The sequence below is a fragment of the Gossypium hirsutum genome, chromosome D06, assembly GCF_007990345.1.
Source record: "Gossypium hirsutum isolate 1008001.06 chromosome D06, Gossypium_hirsutum_v2.1, whole genome shotgun sequence".
Classification (NCBI taxonomy): Eukaryota; Viridiplantae; Streptophyta; class Magnoliopsida; order Malvales; family Malvaceae; genus Gossypium; species Gossypium hirsutum.
The window spans coordinates 59,691,978-59,708,577 of NC_053442.1; the positions used below are offsets into that span (position 1 = coordinate 59,691,978).

At 34.5% G+C, this 16,600-nt stretch overlaps 2 protein-coding genes across 3 annotated transcripts; one reads left to right on the top strand and one right to left on the bottom strand.

The window, feature by feature from the left end:
* Nucleotides 1–399: 399 nt before the first annotated feature.
* Nucleotides 400–4,688, top strand: LOC107900554 (probable methyltransferase PMT23). Of its 2 annotated transcripts, XM_041095996.1 has the most exons (9): nucleotides 400–1,081; nucleotides 1,744–1,893; nucleotides 2,050–2,320; nucleotides 2,460–2,570; nucleotides 2,753–2,924; nucleotides 3,059–3,313; nucleotides 3,682–3,876; nucleotides 4,066–4,288; nucleotides 4,458–4,688. In XM_041095996.1, exons 1-8 carry the CDS (start codon nucleotides 599–601, stop codon nucleotides 4,274–4,276), a joined length of 1,848 nt encoding a protein of 615 aa, XP_040951930.1. In that variant the 5' UTR covers nucleotides 400–598; the 3' UTR covers nucleotides 4,277–4,288; nucleotides 4,458–4,688. The 2 variants fall into 2 exon arrangements, with proteins under 2 accessions (XP_040951930.1, XP_016681671.1); XM_016826182.2 differs by having other exon boundaries at nucleotides 401–1,081; nucleotides 4,066–4,688.
* A 1,217-nt stretch (nucleotides 4,689–5,905) lies between these two features.
* On the bottom strand, nucleotides 5,906–8,149 carry LOC121218568 (peptide-N4-(N-acetyl-beta-glucosaminyl)asparagine amidase A). The gene has a single exon (XM_041095997.1). It carries the CDS (start codon nucleotides 7,863–7,865, stop codon nucleotides 6,063–6,065), a length of 1,803 nt encoding a protein of 600 aa, XP_040951931.1. The 5' UTR covers nucleotides 7,866–8,149; the 3' UTR covers nucleotides 5,906–6,062.
* Between the last annotated feature and the right edge of the window lie 8,451 nt (nucleotides 8,150–16,600).

The window sequence follows — 16,600 nt, forward strand, 5'->3', positions numbered from 1 at the left end:
AACCAACTAGATATAAATGGATTAGTTGAGAATGAAAATCTATATATTTCAGTTTTTTGACTTTTTATTATGTTTAAAATTGATATTTAATCCGTATATTTTAATTTTTAACATAATTTGATTTCTAAAATTTTATAATATTATTAATTAATTCAATAGTTAATATCGTTAAATATTACGTGGTTATATATAATTTGAAAGTAAATTTTTAAATTCAAAAAGTAGATTAATTTCTTGAAAAAATTAAAATAAGGGGATAAAATTTTAAATGTAAGAAGTATATAAAAATTTACAATCGTGGTTGTTTGGATCGAACTGACCCATTGTACCGAGAGCGGATTAGAATATCAAATCATAAAAAGGTATCAAATCAACTGAGTCGTGAATCGACATAGAGGGGTTAAACTGGTTTTAATTTTTTTATTTTATAAATCGGAGTGAGTGGGATGGGATCCAACCCGGTTGATTTACAGCATGAGCAAGTGTCCCACACACAGCAAAATTTCCGCAATTATGATTTCAAGTGCCTTCAATGATAACGACATTTGGAATTCCTTTAATAGTAAAGTTTTAAGCAAATTTTACTCTCCGATCCAAAATGCCGATTTCCGTCCAAAACATGTTCAAAGAACGCAAATTCCCTTTCCTTTTCGCTTTCTCATTTCTTCTCATTTCCGTCACCATCCTCCTCTTTTCCTACTCCTCCTCTTCCCCTTCCCTCCTCCTCTCCACCAATTTCCAAGTTTCCGATCCTCTTCCTCCACCGCCGCGTCCGTTACCCTCACGATCTCCGAACAATGTCCCCGTCTCCTCCACGAAACCGGTTCCCAAGACCACCGCCGCAGCTTCTGACGTGGACTTGAATGTGAGTTTGGATATAAAATGGGAGAACTGTCAGTTAGGTCCGTTGGCGGTGGATTATATACCGTGCTTGGATAATTGGAAAGCGATTAAAGAATTGAAATCCAGGAGGCGGATGGAGCATAGGGAAAGGCATTGTCCGAAGCCCAGTCCGAGATGTTTGGCGCCTTTGCCGATTGGTTATAAGGTTCCGGTTCATTGGCCTAAAAGCAGGGACATGGTGAGCTTCAGCTTTTTTATTTTTGGTAAGATTTTTGTTTAATTGATTTTTATTTAAACAAAATTACTTGCAACATGGTTTAGTCATTGAAAAAGTGTGAGTTCTTAAATTTTAGTGCAAAAGTGATTTATAGAACTGAAAAGTCGAATTTATATGATAAAATTCTTAACATTTAGTGAACTTCTAGATAATTTTGTCTATCTAGAAAATAGTAGTATGCTCTGTTACGATGGCGATTTTAAACATTTCGTTTCTTTAATCATAAGCCTGTTCAATTGCTATGTTATTTTGAGGCTTATTTTTTCTTGAAATGTCAATTGCCTACGCCCAATCTATATTTGGACAGAGGGTATTGAATATGACTCTAGAGGACGGTCCAAATATATAGAAAAACTTTAAAAAATAAAAATAAAAAATTGAACATGCTTGTATCCGGCATATACCCATAATTAACAAGCACACCCAAGTTAGAGTAACATAGCCTATTATACGTGAGGAGTGAGATGCGAAGAACGGAAGTCTGATGTTCACCAGGAACAGGTTTTGGGAAGCTGGGTGCTAAAAGATATAAAATGAAAGAAATTTCTGATGTATAAACATTTCTAGTGTTGTTTTACTTGCTAAATATGCAGGTGATATAACGTATTCGTGCTCGTTTGTAGATTTGGTATGGCAATGTTCCTCATCCTAAGCTTGTGGAATACAAAAAGGAACAGAATTGGGTGCGAAAATCTGGTGATTATTTTGTTTTCCCTGGTGGCGGTACTCAATTTAAGAACGGTGTTCAAAGCTACATTGATTTCATACATAAGGTATGTGCTGGATTTTCCAATCCTTTGGCAAGTTAACACTTGATTTCTGATTTCTCCTCTGCTATTGGTTGAAGTGTGGACCTCAAAAAGACTACTAATATTTTATTTTAAGCATCGTTATGTCCCTCTCCCTTATAGTTATTTTTTTCCCTCCAGACTTTACCAGCTATTAAATGGGGAAAGAACATTAGGGTTATTTTAGATGTCGGCTGCGGTGTTGCTAGCTTTGGTGGTTATTTGCTGGATAAAGATGTAATTACCATGTCATTTGCCCCCAAGGATGAACATGAATCTCAGATACAGTTTGCTCTAGAGAGGGGAATTCCTGCTATACTTTCTGTCATCGGTACACAAAAGCTAACATTTCCAGACAATGCATATGATTTGATACATTGTGCACGATGCAGGGTTCATTGGGACGGAGATGGTATGGTATCTTTTATTAATTCCTTTCAGCATATGTTTGACTTTGCTGTTATACTTATTTTCCTTGTTTCAGTTTTCTATTTTTTGTAGCATATCATGGAATTTTTGAGACTTTTGCTGCTTTGGAATGCAAAATGCAGGTGGGAAACCATTATTGGAGCTGAACAGGGTTCTTAAGCCAGGAGGATATTTCATATGGTCTGCCACACCAGTTTATCGAGATGATGAAAGAGATAGTAAAGTTTGGAAGTGTGAGAATGCTGCTCTCTCTTACTTTTCATGGGGGAATACAAAATTGTTTTCCCTTCTTTAGATTTTCCTTGCTTACTTGTTTTGTCCCAGTATGATTAGTCACCTCATTTATTTCTTTTTTCCATCTCATTATTATAATCTAGATGTGCTAAGTTGGTCCAATACTTTGTATATATTTCAGCAATGGTAGCTTTGACAACATCCTTATGCTGGAAGATTGTGGCTAAAACTGTTGATTCAACTGGAGTTGGACTCGTAATATATCAAAAGCCTTCCTCATATTCCTGTTACAAGCAGCGCAAAGAAAAACTTCCACCTTTGTGTGAACAGAAAACCAATCAGAATGTCTCATGGTAATCTTTTAAGAGTATTGTCCATACCATACATTGCTCACGCTCAAATACTTGCATGAATAATGTTGGGATATGTGGTGCTGGCGTTTATTTGTTTTGAAATTGCTTCTCATGATGTCTATTGATGGTGACAGGTACGAGCCTCTTAGTTATTGTATTTCGCGTCTTCCAGTTGACAGGATGGGTAATTTGCTCAGATGGTCCACACCGTGGCCACAAAGGCTTAGCAGTAAGCCTCCTAGCCTTCCATCCGAACCAGATGCTGAAGACATATTCATTGAGGACACCAAACATTGGGCAGCACTTGTATCAGAGGTGTATCTTGATGGGCTAGCTATAAGCTTGGGGCGGATAAGAAATGTAATAGATATGAATGCTGGTTATGGAGGGTAAGTAATATAACAATGTTCTAAACTTTTTTCTGTAAAAAAAAAAAAGTTTATTAATGTTTAAACGTGTGATTCATCTTGCTCATTCTCTGTGTAATTCGTGATCCTATGACCTATATTCCATTTCACTTCGATGAAAGGAGATACAAGTGTTTTATAGGAGTTCTCTGCCTCATATTTCTAGCACCTTTAATTTCTTACGAGTTATATGACATATGGTATGTTGCTGTAGTATCGCAAGAGCAGTTTTCTTTTTTCGAATATGTCCTCTGATCCTTTATTTTTCATGTCCACTGCTATCTGACATATCAAGATAAACTTTCTCTTTTGAAGAATTCCCATGCTCGTATCGAAATTGTTGTTTGCAGGTTTGCTGCAGCTCTTATTGACCAACCACTTTGGGTGATGAATGTTGTACCAATTGATGCACAAGATACATTGTCCATTATTTTCGAAAGGGGGTTGATCGGAGTCTATCATGACTGGTGTGAGTCTTTCAATACGTACCCTCGAACATACGATCTACTGCATGCCAGCTTTCTCTTCAAAAACCTAAAAGAGAGGTATGCAGTAGTGAACACTTAAAAGTTACTGATCTAAATATTTTTATGCTTTATTTGCGATGTGTACTCCAAGTAGGTGATTGAATGACCTAATAGATGACTAAAGCTAGTAACTGCGTCATGCATATAATTTCGAAGCTATTGGATTTATGGTTGAATTAGTTATCAGACATTTTGCCCCTCTCTCAGATGCGATATTATTGACTTAGCTGTGGAAATGGATCGGATACTTAGACCCGGTGGATATCTTTTGGTCCAAGACACCATGGAAAATATTAAGAAGCTCAATCCAGTACTCCGTTCACTTCACTGGTCAACAACACTTTATCAAGGCCAATTTCTTGTTGGCGAGAAGGGCTTTTGGCGTCCGAGTGAGAATGATAACCGAAAAGAAACATGAGCAGTTATCCAGGTTCTTCCACTCCCAAATTGTCCTCGATTAAGATTGGACTTCAACTCTGCAACATTCAAATACTTCTTTACCCTAAATTCAATCCTATAGAAGAAGGATGAGTTTATAGCATTAAAATAGCTTATCTGTCGATTAAATTATCCGAGTTTTGCTTGGCCATGAACAACAGGTCCAGCAGAGGTTTTGGACAGTTACGTTAGACGGACTCGAAGTGAGTGTTGTATTCAACACAAGTATGCAATTTCTTTTAAATTTTGTTAATTATTCAGAGGATCATAGATCTTGTACTAATATCTGAATGTATCAGACATTGATATTTTCTTTTAAAAATTTTAGTCTGAATAATGTTAGATGAACAGCTGGAAAGGAAAAAAAAAAGCAAATGGTTTCGCCTTCTTCATTTCCTTTTTCTTTCCAATTTTTTATTTGCCTAATTTAAATAAAATTCCATAGTTGCAGACAATTTAAGTGAATCTAATGAAGTTTCCAAGTAAAGAGGAGGTATCCACTTCATTTAGAAATTGGACAAAATGGTTTTACTTGTAGGAGAAGACTTCTTTTAGAAATCGGATGCCCTTCACCAAGGACTCATGGTGTAATGATATTAATAAATTTGTGCTTGATGTCTGATTCCATTTTTGAATACTTTTTGTTTTTTATGAAAATAAATAAATCTTGAATTCAATCCAATCTTGATTAATTATGTTAGAGTTTATATTGAGATTTTCAAAAATATATGAAAATTTTTAAAATATATATTAAAATATTTAAATTTTATTCACTTATTGATTTAAACTCAATATTATAATAATTAAATAATTTTTCTTCGAATAAAATCGAATTAGCTTGTAAATATGTTTTTTTTTTTGTTTACACCAATCACTTAAAAGTTAGTTGTATTAATCAATATGGTATGTCGAAACTCTATTTGTGCTTAAAATGAAAATTTTATACTCTACTCTCCCTTTCGAGGTTTCTTTTAGTTCTCTCCTTTTTCTTTTCTTGATTTTTAACAGTTTTAGCGATATTTTTCTAGTCGATGAGTTTCATTGGTTGCTATCGAGTGAGAGTCAATGTACAAATAAAGTTTATTTTACTTTCTTCAAAAGTTGTAATGATAACGATAATTTACTCTATTTTCTTTGAAAGTTGTGGCGGTGTTAATAATTATAATTTTAGTATTTTTTAGTTTTGTTTTCGAGAAGTTTTGAATAAGGTTGGGTCATTTGGGTGATTGATTTTGTGCATCACCAATGTTGAGTGTTTTGGGATCTCTGACATTGTCGTTAACTAGAGCTCGTTATTAGCATAGTCTGATTATGGCATCATTGGTAGTTTTTCTGATATTGCTAGTTTAGCGGTGTTTATTGTATATATTTCTTTTTCATGAGACTTTTATAACGGTCATGACATGCAATTATTTGAACAATGGAAATAAATAGCTTCAAATGCTATTTCAATTTTGGTTTTATTTGATTCATTAGAATTTATAAAAGGCTATTGTTGTCATTTCAATTGATGTATTCTTTTTAATGAATGGAATTACTATCTCTCGTTAGAAAAAAAAAAGAAAAGAAAAGAAAAAGAAATGTGCAAAACATAACTAGCGAATAGCGATGAATACAAAGAAGGTATTAAATAGAAACCATATACATTAGAGTAAGGTAGAAGCTAAAGTAGACACACAAACTCGTACACTACATACTGTATAGACGACATACCAAAGTATTACTTGGAGTGTTCCATACAAATTGGTGATGGCAAACAACTGAAACTACGCGGAAGATGCACAAGAAAACGTCGTATTGTCAATGGCAAGCTTGCCCTCCAATGCCAATACGGTCCGAGAATAGCAACCGAACTCGTCCCTGTAATTGTATTTCTGCCATGTACTCCCACTGCCGGAGATAACTGAATGGCCCTTCACCTTCATCCATCCCTCCGATTCCTGCCGGTTGTTTAGAGTACTCGAAGACAACCCATTGATCCGCCGTTCTCTCAAGGCATGAGAAACGTTGGTGATCATCATATACATTTCCTCTTCCTTGGACCCCAAGGAACCTATCAGAGGCAATGGAACAGTAGACGTGATCACCTTTAATGGATACTGCCTCTGAACAACCGTACGACCTACCAAATTACCCGAATCCGCTCGAATCCTCGAATCCCTCTTCGCCTTAACTCTTTGTTGAACAATCTTGTAAGTCCCATTGAAGTAAAACCTGACTACATTTGTAAGCTTAAATTGCTGTGAAACAATGGTGGTGAAATTACCAGCTGTGGATTTAACCCAACCTGCAAACTCACTTTTCCTATTGGCTTTAATCCTAAAACTCCCATCAAGCATTGTGAAAGCTTCTCGTCTTTGAATGGCCAGCGCCGGACTGTTGTAAACCACCGATTGAGCTTCAACTTTGGGAGTTCCATGATCTAACCAAAAGTGTAAATTCGCATTCACCAGCCAAAACGATATCGCATCATCGACACAGATTGCAATATCGTGATATTTCCCGTCCAATAACCATCCCAAAAACGGGGTTAAATCTAGATCGTAGCTTGGTAAATTGAAATCCCCGATCGCCACGATCGGTTCCCAGAATAATGGGTTAATCCCGCCGGTGAAAACAACCGGAAAAACCACCTCCGATCCCACGAATTTCCCGTCGATCGTCACGAAAACTTCCCTGTATGCGCCGTTCCCACGCGCCGTCGTCAGATTGTTCATTCGGATGTAGGAATAAGGCGGATTCGAATACCAAAACTCGTCATTGCCATGAAACGACGCGTATAATTCCAAAACGACTTGAATAGTGTTGTCCGGGAATCGGACTTTTTTGACGTGAACGTCCGATTCGCTTTCCACTCTGAACCAATGCCCTCTTTCGCCGTCGCTGGAGATCGGGATTATCAAATCTGGCGGGGTTTTGAACAATCCCAATTCGGCGGTTCCCAAATTGTCGTAATGGTTTTGACTTGGGGAAAAAATTGACGGAAACCTAACGTCGTTGGGCACGATGTTTTCTTTGTAAAACAGGAAGGAAACATGAATGTCGTAAACGCCAGTGTAAATGTCGTTAACGACGTTCTCGAGCATCATGGTGACGTTAAGTTGGGGTTTATAAAGAATCGAAGAATACCTAGTGATATCCTTCCTGACTCTCCAGAAGATCCCCGTATCCGTCGGCTCCGCCGTGCTGGTCCGGAAAATCTCGGCGCCGTCGAGCCAGATGGCGGCGATACGATCGTACTGATCGCCGGAGGAGTCAGCGCGGAAATCGAGGACGACGCGCGGCCAGGGCGGAGAACAATCGGAAGGTGGAGAGTAAGGGGCGGAGAAAGGAGGGGAGTCGATTGTGTTGGCGAATGAATGATTGATGACGGTGAGGGAACATGACGGAGTCAGATGATCGGACGGTAGAGGATTGGTCAACTCGAAGAATTCTTGAGATTGGGGTTTTGGGTCCCAAGATTTCAGCCGAAAGGGTTTATGGAAGCGATCAGGTGCGGCGGCGGCGGAGGGTACTGTTCCGGTGAGGAAGAGCAATAAGCCAGTGAAAGCAAAGTAACAGCAGCTCATTTTTGTTCTTGAAAATGTTAGTTAATTTGCATGTTTTTAATACTTTGGGTATTCAATTTTTTCTCTAGGTGTCAAATTATATAACATATAACCATCATCAAGGGGAAAAATACATAATTGTATACAGTTGTGTAGCTTCTTTATGAATATGAACAACAAAATAGATATTTCAGTCACTGGGAGTATCTACTCTTGCTTTAGGGAAGGGAAGAGAGAAATTTTTTATCAGACTAAATTACATAAATAGTCCTTCAATTATAGAAATTTTTATTTTAAGGTTAAATTTGATCATTTATGAATTTAATATCTTTATTTCTCAAAAAATATAATATATTTAAAATCATAAATTTAATTTTGACCATCACTTAGGAGTTAATACAAAAGGGTTTAAATAGGTTAAGGGTCTTTATATTCTTCCAAAATATAAATTTCTATACTATTTTATTTAAATTTAAATATCTCCATTTTTTCACAAACATCCATTCAAATTTGTTGTTGGTTGTAGATGTGATAATTATAGAAAAAGGTGAAATAACTTTTTTAACCCTTAAATTTTGCATTTCTTTTCAAGTTGGTTTTTATTTTTAAAAAATACATAAAAATTCTAAAAAGTAAAAAGATTTTTTTATGGAAATCTTAAAATATATAAAATTATAATGTTTTAAAAAATAAAAAAAATATGAAAAAAAATAAAACTCTTTAAAATTAAAAAAATTAAAATTTCAAAAAATTATAAAAAGTTACAAAAATTCAAAAAAAAATTATTATTTACTCCTTGTAATAAAGTTTATTCAAAGTTTAAGCTATTCAATCCGTCGTATTAAATAAAATTCAAACAAATATTTTTTTTAATTTAATTCAAATAAATTATATATAATTTTTTTATTTAAATATTAATTTGAATTTTTTTTAATAATGATATGGAATTTCCAATCTTTCAAATTAAATTTAAATACAATGTATACACAATATACTAATTTCGAGACTCAATTTCTTTAAATTTTGCCCAAAAAGGGCTTCTTTTCTAAAAGCGATAAAACCTTTTCACCCATTTGATCACTGAAATGTATGATTGCATTAATACAGAAAAAATAAGACCTAAGACACCTATGGTTATAGACTATGAAATGGTGAATCTACTCAAGAGGTATGATTAAATTATTATTTTTATTATTAAATATATTAATTTAATCTGTACTATTAAACGGATTCAAATAAAGTTAAATTGGAATAGAGTTATCATTTATAATTTAATAAAGTTAAAATTTTTAAAGTTTTTCTGGTTCTATAAATAAAATATTTTATTTGGAATATAACTACAAATAAATAATGATAATTTTCAATATATTTTTATACATAAATCTTAATTTTTAACAATTTGGACTTATTTAATTCTTTTTAATAGTGTAGGGACTGAATTGATTCATTTAATATTAAAATGACTAATTCGATCTAACCCCTGTAATATAGGGACCTCTCAAGTACTTTAACCCTAAATAATTCTCCTTCCCACTCATCGCAAACTTATATTATAGGATGCTGAATAAATTGGTAGGGACTAATTTGAGTCAGCAAATTAAAATTTTATGAATTATTGTAATTTAAATTTAGTGAAACAAAAAAAAGACAAAATGTGTAGTTGATATTATGGCAAAAGAACAGGGACCATAAAAATATTACAAAGAGGTAAGAACAAACCCTTTACGTCCTTCAAACTAAGCAATAAGAGGGCGAAGTCCATGATCCTGTCATGCGTAAACAATAGCAAGGAGCATGGAAGGCTTTTCTTTTTTAAATTTATTTAAAACACTTTTTTTTATTTCTAAATTTCATAATTTTTATTTTTAAATATGAGAAGAAATTAAGAATTTTTATGGGTTCTAAAGATTAAAAGCTAAATTAACAAAAACGATAAATGTTAAGGGATGTAAAAGTTATTTTACCTTTTTCTTTAATAGCCACACTAACAATTAAGGGCAAAATTGGATGGAATGTAATAAAAAAAATTAAAGTGTATAAGTTTAATATTTCAAAATTTAAGTATAATAACTAAAATAAAAGAGTGTAACACCTCTACATATTTAAACTATGTTTTATTTATTTATTTTATATCAATCTTAAATTATTTATAACTCAATATTTATTAATTTGGTACTATTAGATTCTATGCTTTGCGTAAGTTGTGGATTTAGTACTTGTATTTTAATTTGGTCATTTTTAATCCCTATCTTTTTAGAATTTGAAAATTTTAGTCTTGATCTAATGGCAATAAATTCATTAGGTTTTGTTATTTTTAAAATTTGATGCGCCAAACATATTATTGCATGTATAATATTATGTTAGTTGTTATTTTCATATATTATTTACAAAAAAAAAATAAGTTAATAGATTTAAAGGCTATTGTTCGTATTATTACTGAAATTTCGAAATTCAAAAACTATAGCGACTAAGAATGATCTAGTTGGAGAACATGACTAAATCTATAACTTTACGCATAATACATGACTAATAGCATAATTTATCTAAACATATTTAACTGCTGCTATTTAATTAGAACTAATTTTTTAAAAAAATAATTGGGGTTAGCCTTAAGGATTGATGTATGTAATTTATGCCAATTTTAGGGATTGGCATGATAAAAAAAGGTCAAAAGGTTATGAGTAAAGTTATCAAGTTCAGGGGTTAACGAATATATTAAACCTATAAAATTATATTCTTTTAAACATAAAAAAATTAAATAATTTCAAACTTTTTGATAATTTTAACATGATACAGATAAATTAATTAAAATAATATAAATATGGCACAGATGTATTAATTTTACGTAATTATATTGTAGGAGCCCAAATTTGCTGTGCCCATTGTCCAAATAAAATAAAATACAACAAACCCAAAATTCAATCCCAACTACCCAAACCTTAAGCCCAAAATAATCAGCCCACAAACTTAAAATTTCAGCAGCAAACCCTAGCTGGCCGCCGCATGCCTTACGTGGCCTCCTCGTCTGCCACGCCTCCAGCCCACGCCTCCACTCGCACGCTTCTGCCACCACTGTCGGCTACAGGCACCTGCAAAGCCAACAAGTAGACGCAACAACAAAGAAAAAGAATGTAAAAAAACAAAATAGAGATAAAAGCATTGGTAATCGGATTATAAAAAACCCCAAGCACTGCTCATGTATCTTCTTCTTGGTTTTTTGATGAACAGAGAAAATCAGAAAGAAACACAGAAATTTTGAAAGATTAGATCCTTGTTATTTCCTCTTCGTTTTCCTTTTTTATTTGTTTACTTGTTTTATCTTACATTTTTTCTTCTCTTGCAAATCTATTTTTTAATAACTATAATAAAAAAATCAAAATCAAAATAAAGGGAGAGGGAACTCACCGGAAGTGGCCTTGGTTCCGTCGTCGGAGGGTCTCTCCTCCGTCGTCCAAATCGGGTCCAAGAGGCCGAGAACCTCCCTTGTTTTCGACTCCCATGGGTGGAGAGAGTCTTGGCTCTCAAGGACGCCGTTAAACGGGGCTGCAAAGCCCATCCCATCGTGTCGCCGGTCGTAAGTCGACGACGGCGTAGTTGAACGCCGGAGGAGCCCTAAGTCGGAAGAGGGGACTGCGCGAGAGAGGGGCCATGGGGACTCTATGTGTTTTTTAAAAAAAATAATGTTAAACTTTTTTTGGGGGTTTCTTTGCTAAAAATAAATGGCAGAAAAAGAAAGCATTTGTTTGCTTTTATGGATTGCAAAACAGTGCCGTTTGAGGGGGAAATTAACACATTCTTGCCCTTAATGGGTAATTTATGCCTTTAGTCCCTTCACCTTGCGCTGAAGCGCACTTTAACCTTTTATTTATTTATTTATTTTTTAAAATTTGGGCTGCGAATTCCTTGTCTACTTCAATCGGGTCCTTTGACCATGTGTGCCCCTTTGCATTGAAACGCTGTGCACAAGGGGCTTGGCATATTTCTTCCTTCACTCCCTAATATTTTTAGCACATTGCAAATCAGTCCCTCGTTCCATCTTTTAATTTTTTTATTATCCCCTTTATTTTATTTCTGGTTTCAATCATGCCCATTACCTTTTAACCCCATTTTTTGTACATTTTTAAACTGTTTCTTTTATTATTTAAGATTTTCTTTTATATGTTATTTTGTTTTAGACTGTTTTAAATTAACTAGTATTTATCTCAAGCTTTTTATATGTTATTTATCTTAAATACATGTGTTTGCATTATCTATTTTGAATTTATATGTACTATGTAATTTAGATTGTTTCCTATACTATTTATTTTGAAATTCTTTATATTATTTATATCAAAACTGTTTTATTTTTGTAGTATTTTATACATTATTTATCTTACATTGGAACGCATTATATATACTAATTATTTAAAATCATTTGGTACTTTTTCAGCTATGATATACGTCTTATGTTTATTTATTATCCATTTTAAAATTTTTCGTATCTTACATTTCTATATGTACATACATATTACTTTTAAAATTTTTATACATAGTATTTTAAAATCGTTTTGTATAAACTTTTTTATTTTATTTGTTCAAAATTCATTTATTATCCCTTCAAAATTATCCTACATTTATTTGTTCTAATTTATTTTATACTACTTATTTTGAAATTGTTATATATGTTATTTAATTTATTCATCCCTTTTTTATTAATAATGATGTTTAAATAATGTGTGTTGAGTGATTATTTTCATTGTGTGTGCCATTGGTATAATTTTATTCATGTATCATTACTCTATGTTTATTATTGTATTGATTAGTTCACGTCATTGTATTGTAAATTAAACTCCGACATAGTTATCCAGTTTAGATTGCTTTATTTTATTCTAAGTGAGATAAATGCATACCTTCAAATAGATTACCCGCTATTATTCAAAATGAATTTTGCTAAATAAGGCAATATTTTGCATTTTGGAAATTTGAGAAATTGTACCCTAACTTACTGGGTCTCGATTTTCTCATTAAACCCAAATAACAAAATATCCTTTTAAATTTCAAACATATAAAATTTCGAAAATAAAGGCAATATTCCGTATTTAGAAAATTCAAGAAATCGTGCCCTAACTTACTGGGCTTCGATTTTTCTCGTGATTCTAAATAACCGAATATCCTTTTAAAATTGAAATAAATGAGGTTTAAACAAAAAAATATATGCAAGCTTACTCTCGAAAATACGAGGTGTCGTGTTTTAACTTACTGAATGTGACATCTTGTTACTTCGAGATAAGAAGGCATTTTTCCATTTTGATTTATCCAAGTAATTTTTTTTAAATAACGCAATATAAAGAAGGATCGTATTTTTAAATTCTTTTCGAGTTTTTAATTTTCGACACCAAGACATTAAGTAATCAACTAGGTACCAATTTTGGGCGTATCGAGGGTGCTAACCCGGCCTCGTGCATAACCGACTCCCGAACCCATTTTTCTGAACTTCGTAGACCAAAATAGTTGTTTTAATAAAAATTAAATCGTTTATTAAAAACAACCACTTTTTGAGGTGACTCGATCACACCTCATCAAAAAAAGGATTGGTGGCGACTCCCACATTTGACTTCATTTTTCAAAACTCAAGTTGACCCCGTTTTCCATCAAAAAAATGGTGTCAACAGCTTGGCGACTCCACTGGGGACTTTAAATAAGAGAGTCAAGCCACGAGTTGATTGCTTTTTGTCTTTGTGTCAAAAATTGAAAACTTGCTTTTTGCCTTTATTTTGGCTTTTATTATTTGTTTATAATTACTGCTTTGTTTAGAGTATATTTCTGCACATTCCATTGCATGACCGTTGGTCACACCTTTTAAGTGGGAGTGAGAAACTACGCCTTCGTGAGGTTTTCACCTCCGCATGGGATAGTGAATCACTTCCGGGATACATCCATACCTATGTCTTCGTGAGATTTTCATCTCCACATGGCCATAGAGAAATGTATCCCCCTGAACCGAACTCGGTCCGCATGAGCCTATAATGGGTGAGGATCGAGGAATCTGCTGGTTCAGGTACCCTTACTTTAGAACCAAACCTCATGTAGTGAACCTTAGGAGCCCACCCTAGGTAGAACCACTTCGAACCCCTAGTATTCACCCAAATAGGTGTTCTATTTATTCTTGCTTGCTTTTGCTTTGTACTAACCTGTTTTCTTTTTGTTATGATTGCATTGCATTTTCATCATAAAAAGAGGTGTTGATTCACGTTCAGTTGTTAAATAGAGAGCTTGTCATAAGGAAATGGGTTTCCTGATAAAGTGGATAATAATACGGTTGTCCGAATGTGGTCCAAGAAAACGTGATAAGAGAAGGATGATAGTTTAATGGAGGACCACACAACCATTGCTCCGTGGCCCGAGAATTTAATGTGACAAGGATTATTTGAGAGCCGCTGAACTTTCTTAAAAGAGAAGCCAACGAGCACCATGAGGTTTAGTGAGCAACGAGTCACGGCCCGGATTGAGTAAAAAGGAGATATAAGATACGTCCCTTTTGAAGAGTTCGTGAGACTTATCTTAACGCTCGAATGAAGAAAATGATCGAATGTCTCCGCATATGAGGGCAAAGCCGTATGAAGGATGATAGTTTAATGGAGGACCACACAACCATTGCTCCGTGGCCCGAGAATTTAATGTGACAAGGATTATTCGAGAGCCGCTGAACTTTCTTAAAAGAGAAGCCAACGAGCACCATGAGGTTTAGTGAGCAACGAGTCACGGCCCGGATTGAGTAAAAAAGAGATATAAGATACGTCCCTTTTGAAGAGTTCGTAAGACTTATCTTAACGCTCGAACGAAGAAAATGATCGAATGTCTCCGCATATGAGGGCAAAGCCGTATATGTATCCGCTTTATGTAAAGAGATTTGTTTTCTAGTAAAGTTGTTCTAATAGAATTGAATCAAGAATCAACGTCTCTTTTTGCATTCATGTATCTGCATTACATTTCATTGCAAGCATCTTTTTATTCATTAACATTACATTTCATTGCATACAATAAATTTCCTAAAATCCAAAAGTGTATTGAGTTCAGAACTTTAGTACAGAGCCAGATAGATGAAAAAGAATTAGAATTCTTTGAATATATCGATGGATTGGAAAGTAAAGATGTTTATGCCTTTGAAGAGAGAACTAAAAAACCTATCAGGGACTTGTTTCTACATCCCTAGAGGCGTTCTAAACAACTGGACTACAGAAGAGATCCCTGTAACATTTAGAACTAATTCAGAGTAATATTCAGAACACTTGTTGCCCTGAACCAGGGGTGATAAGAATCTTTTGTAAAAGGCACATGTCCAAAATCTAATTTCAGTGAAAACTTATCATTCAGTTTCATCTTGAGCAAATATTCTTTCATTCTTTTCATTCCCTTTATAATCATACTATGCATATAAGTATTCTTAGATTCTTTTATTTGGGCCTCCATTTGTTCCAATAACAGGTCTTCAGATATCAACGAGATGAGCGACTCTGTTACTAATTCAGAGTCTCTATTTGAGCAAGACATGAGTATAGATGATCCTCAAGATTTTGAAGGTGACCAAGAAATCTCCGGATTTGTTAAGAATGATAGAAGAAGAAGAAAAACAAATTCTACCCTATAAGGAATCAGTAGAAGTTGTGATCTTAGAAGAGGGCAGAGAGGTAAAAATTGGCGCTTGCATTGCCAAGGAAATAAGGCAAGACCTTGTTGAGTTGCTTCAAGAGTTTAAAGATGTCTTCGCGTGGTCCTACCAAGATATGCCAGGGTTAAGTACTGATATCGTGGTACACTGATTGCCAATAAAGGAAGAATGCAAACCAGTCCAACAAAAGCTCCGAAGGATGAGGTCTGATGTCTTGCTAAAAATAAAGGAAGAAGTTAAGAAGTAATTTGATGCTGGTTTCTTACAGGTGGTCAAGTACTCAGAATGGGTAGCCAATATAGTCCCTGTTCCTAAGAAAGATGGGAAGGTGCGAATGTGTGTGGACTACAGAGACTTGAACAAAGCCAGCCCAAAAGATAATTTCCCACTGCCTCATATCGATACCTTGGTAGACAACACGGCCGGATACTCACTGTTCTCTTTCATGGATGGTTTCTCCGGGTACAACCAGATTAAGATGCTTTCTGAAGACAGGGAGAAGACCACATTCATAACGATGTGGGGGACGTTTTGTTATAAAGTGATGCCTTTTGGATTGAAAAATGCGGGAGCAACGTATCAGAGAGCCATGGTAGCATTATTCCATGATATGATGCATAAAGAGATAGAAGTTTATGTTGATGACATGATCGCAAAATCCAGAACAGAAGGGGAACACGTGCAAGTTCTGAGAAAACTGTTTCTAAGGTTAAGGAAGTTCCAGCTAAAACTTAACCTAGCCAAGTGTACTTTCGGGGCTAGATCAGGAAAATTGCTAGGATTCTTAGTCAGCGAAAAAGGAATTGAAATTGACCCAGACAAAGTTAAGGCCATACAAGAATTACCTCCGCCAAGTACTCAAAAAGAAGTTCGGGGTTTCCTAGGAAGACTAAATTACATCGCTCGATTCATTTCACAATTAACTAAGAAATGTGACCCCATATTCCGTCTTCTTAAGAAACACAATCCAGGTGTATGGGATAAGGAGTGCCAGAAAATTTTCGAAAAAGTTAAACATTACTTGTCCAACGCCCCAGTACTGATGCCACCTTGCCCTGACAAGCCACTAATACTATACTTGGCAGTATTTGAGAATTCCATGGGGGCG

Coding starts and splice junctions, on each gene's coding strand:
- LOC107900554 (XM_041095996.1), top strand. CDS start 599: ATGCCGATTTCCGTCCAAAACATGTTCAAAGAACGCAAATTCCCTTTC. Junction 2,925..3,058: donor ACCAATCAGAATGTCTCATG/GTAATCTTTTAA, acceptor TGATGGTGACAG/GTACGAGCCTCTTAGTTATT. Junction 3,877..4,065: donor TTCAAAAACCTAAAAGAGAG/GTATGCAGTAGT, acceptor CCCCTCTCTCAG/ATGCGATATTATTGACTTAG.
- LOC121218568 (XM_041095997.1), bottom strand. CDS start 7,865: ATGAGCTGCTGTTACTTTGCTTTCACTGGCTTATTGCTCTTCCTCACC.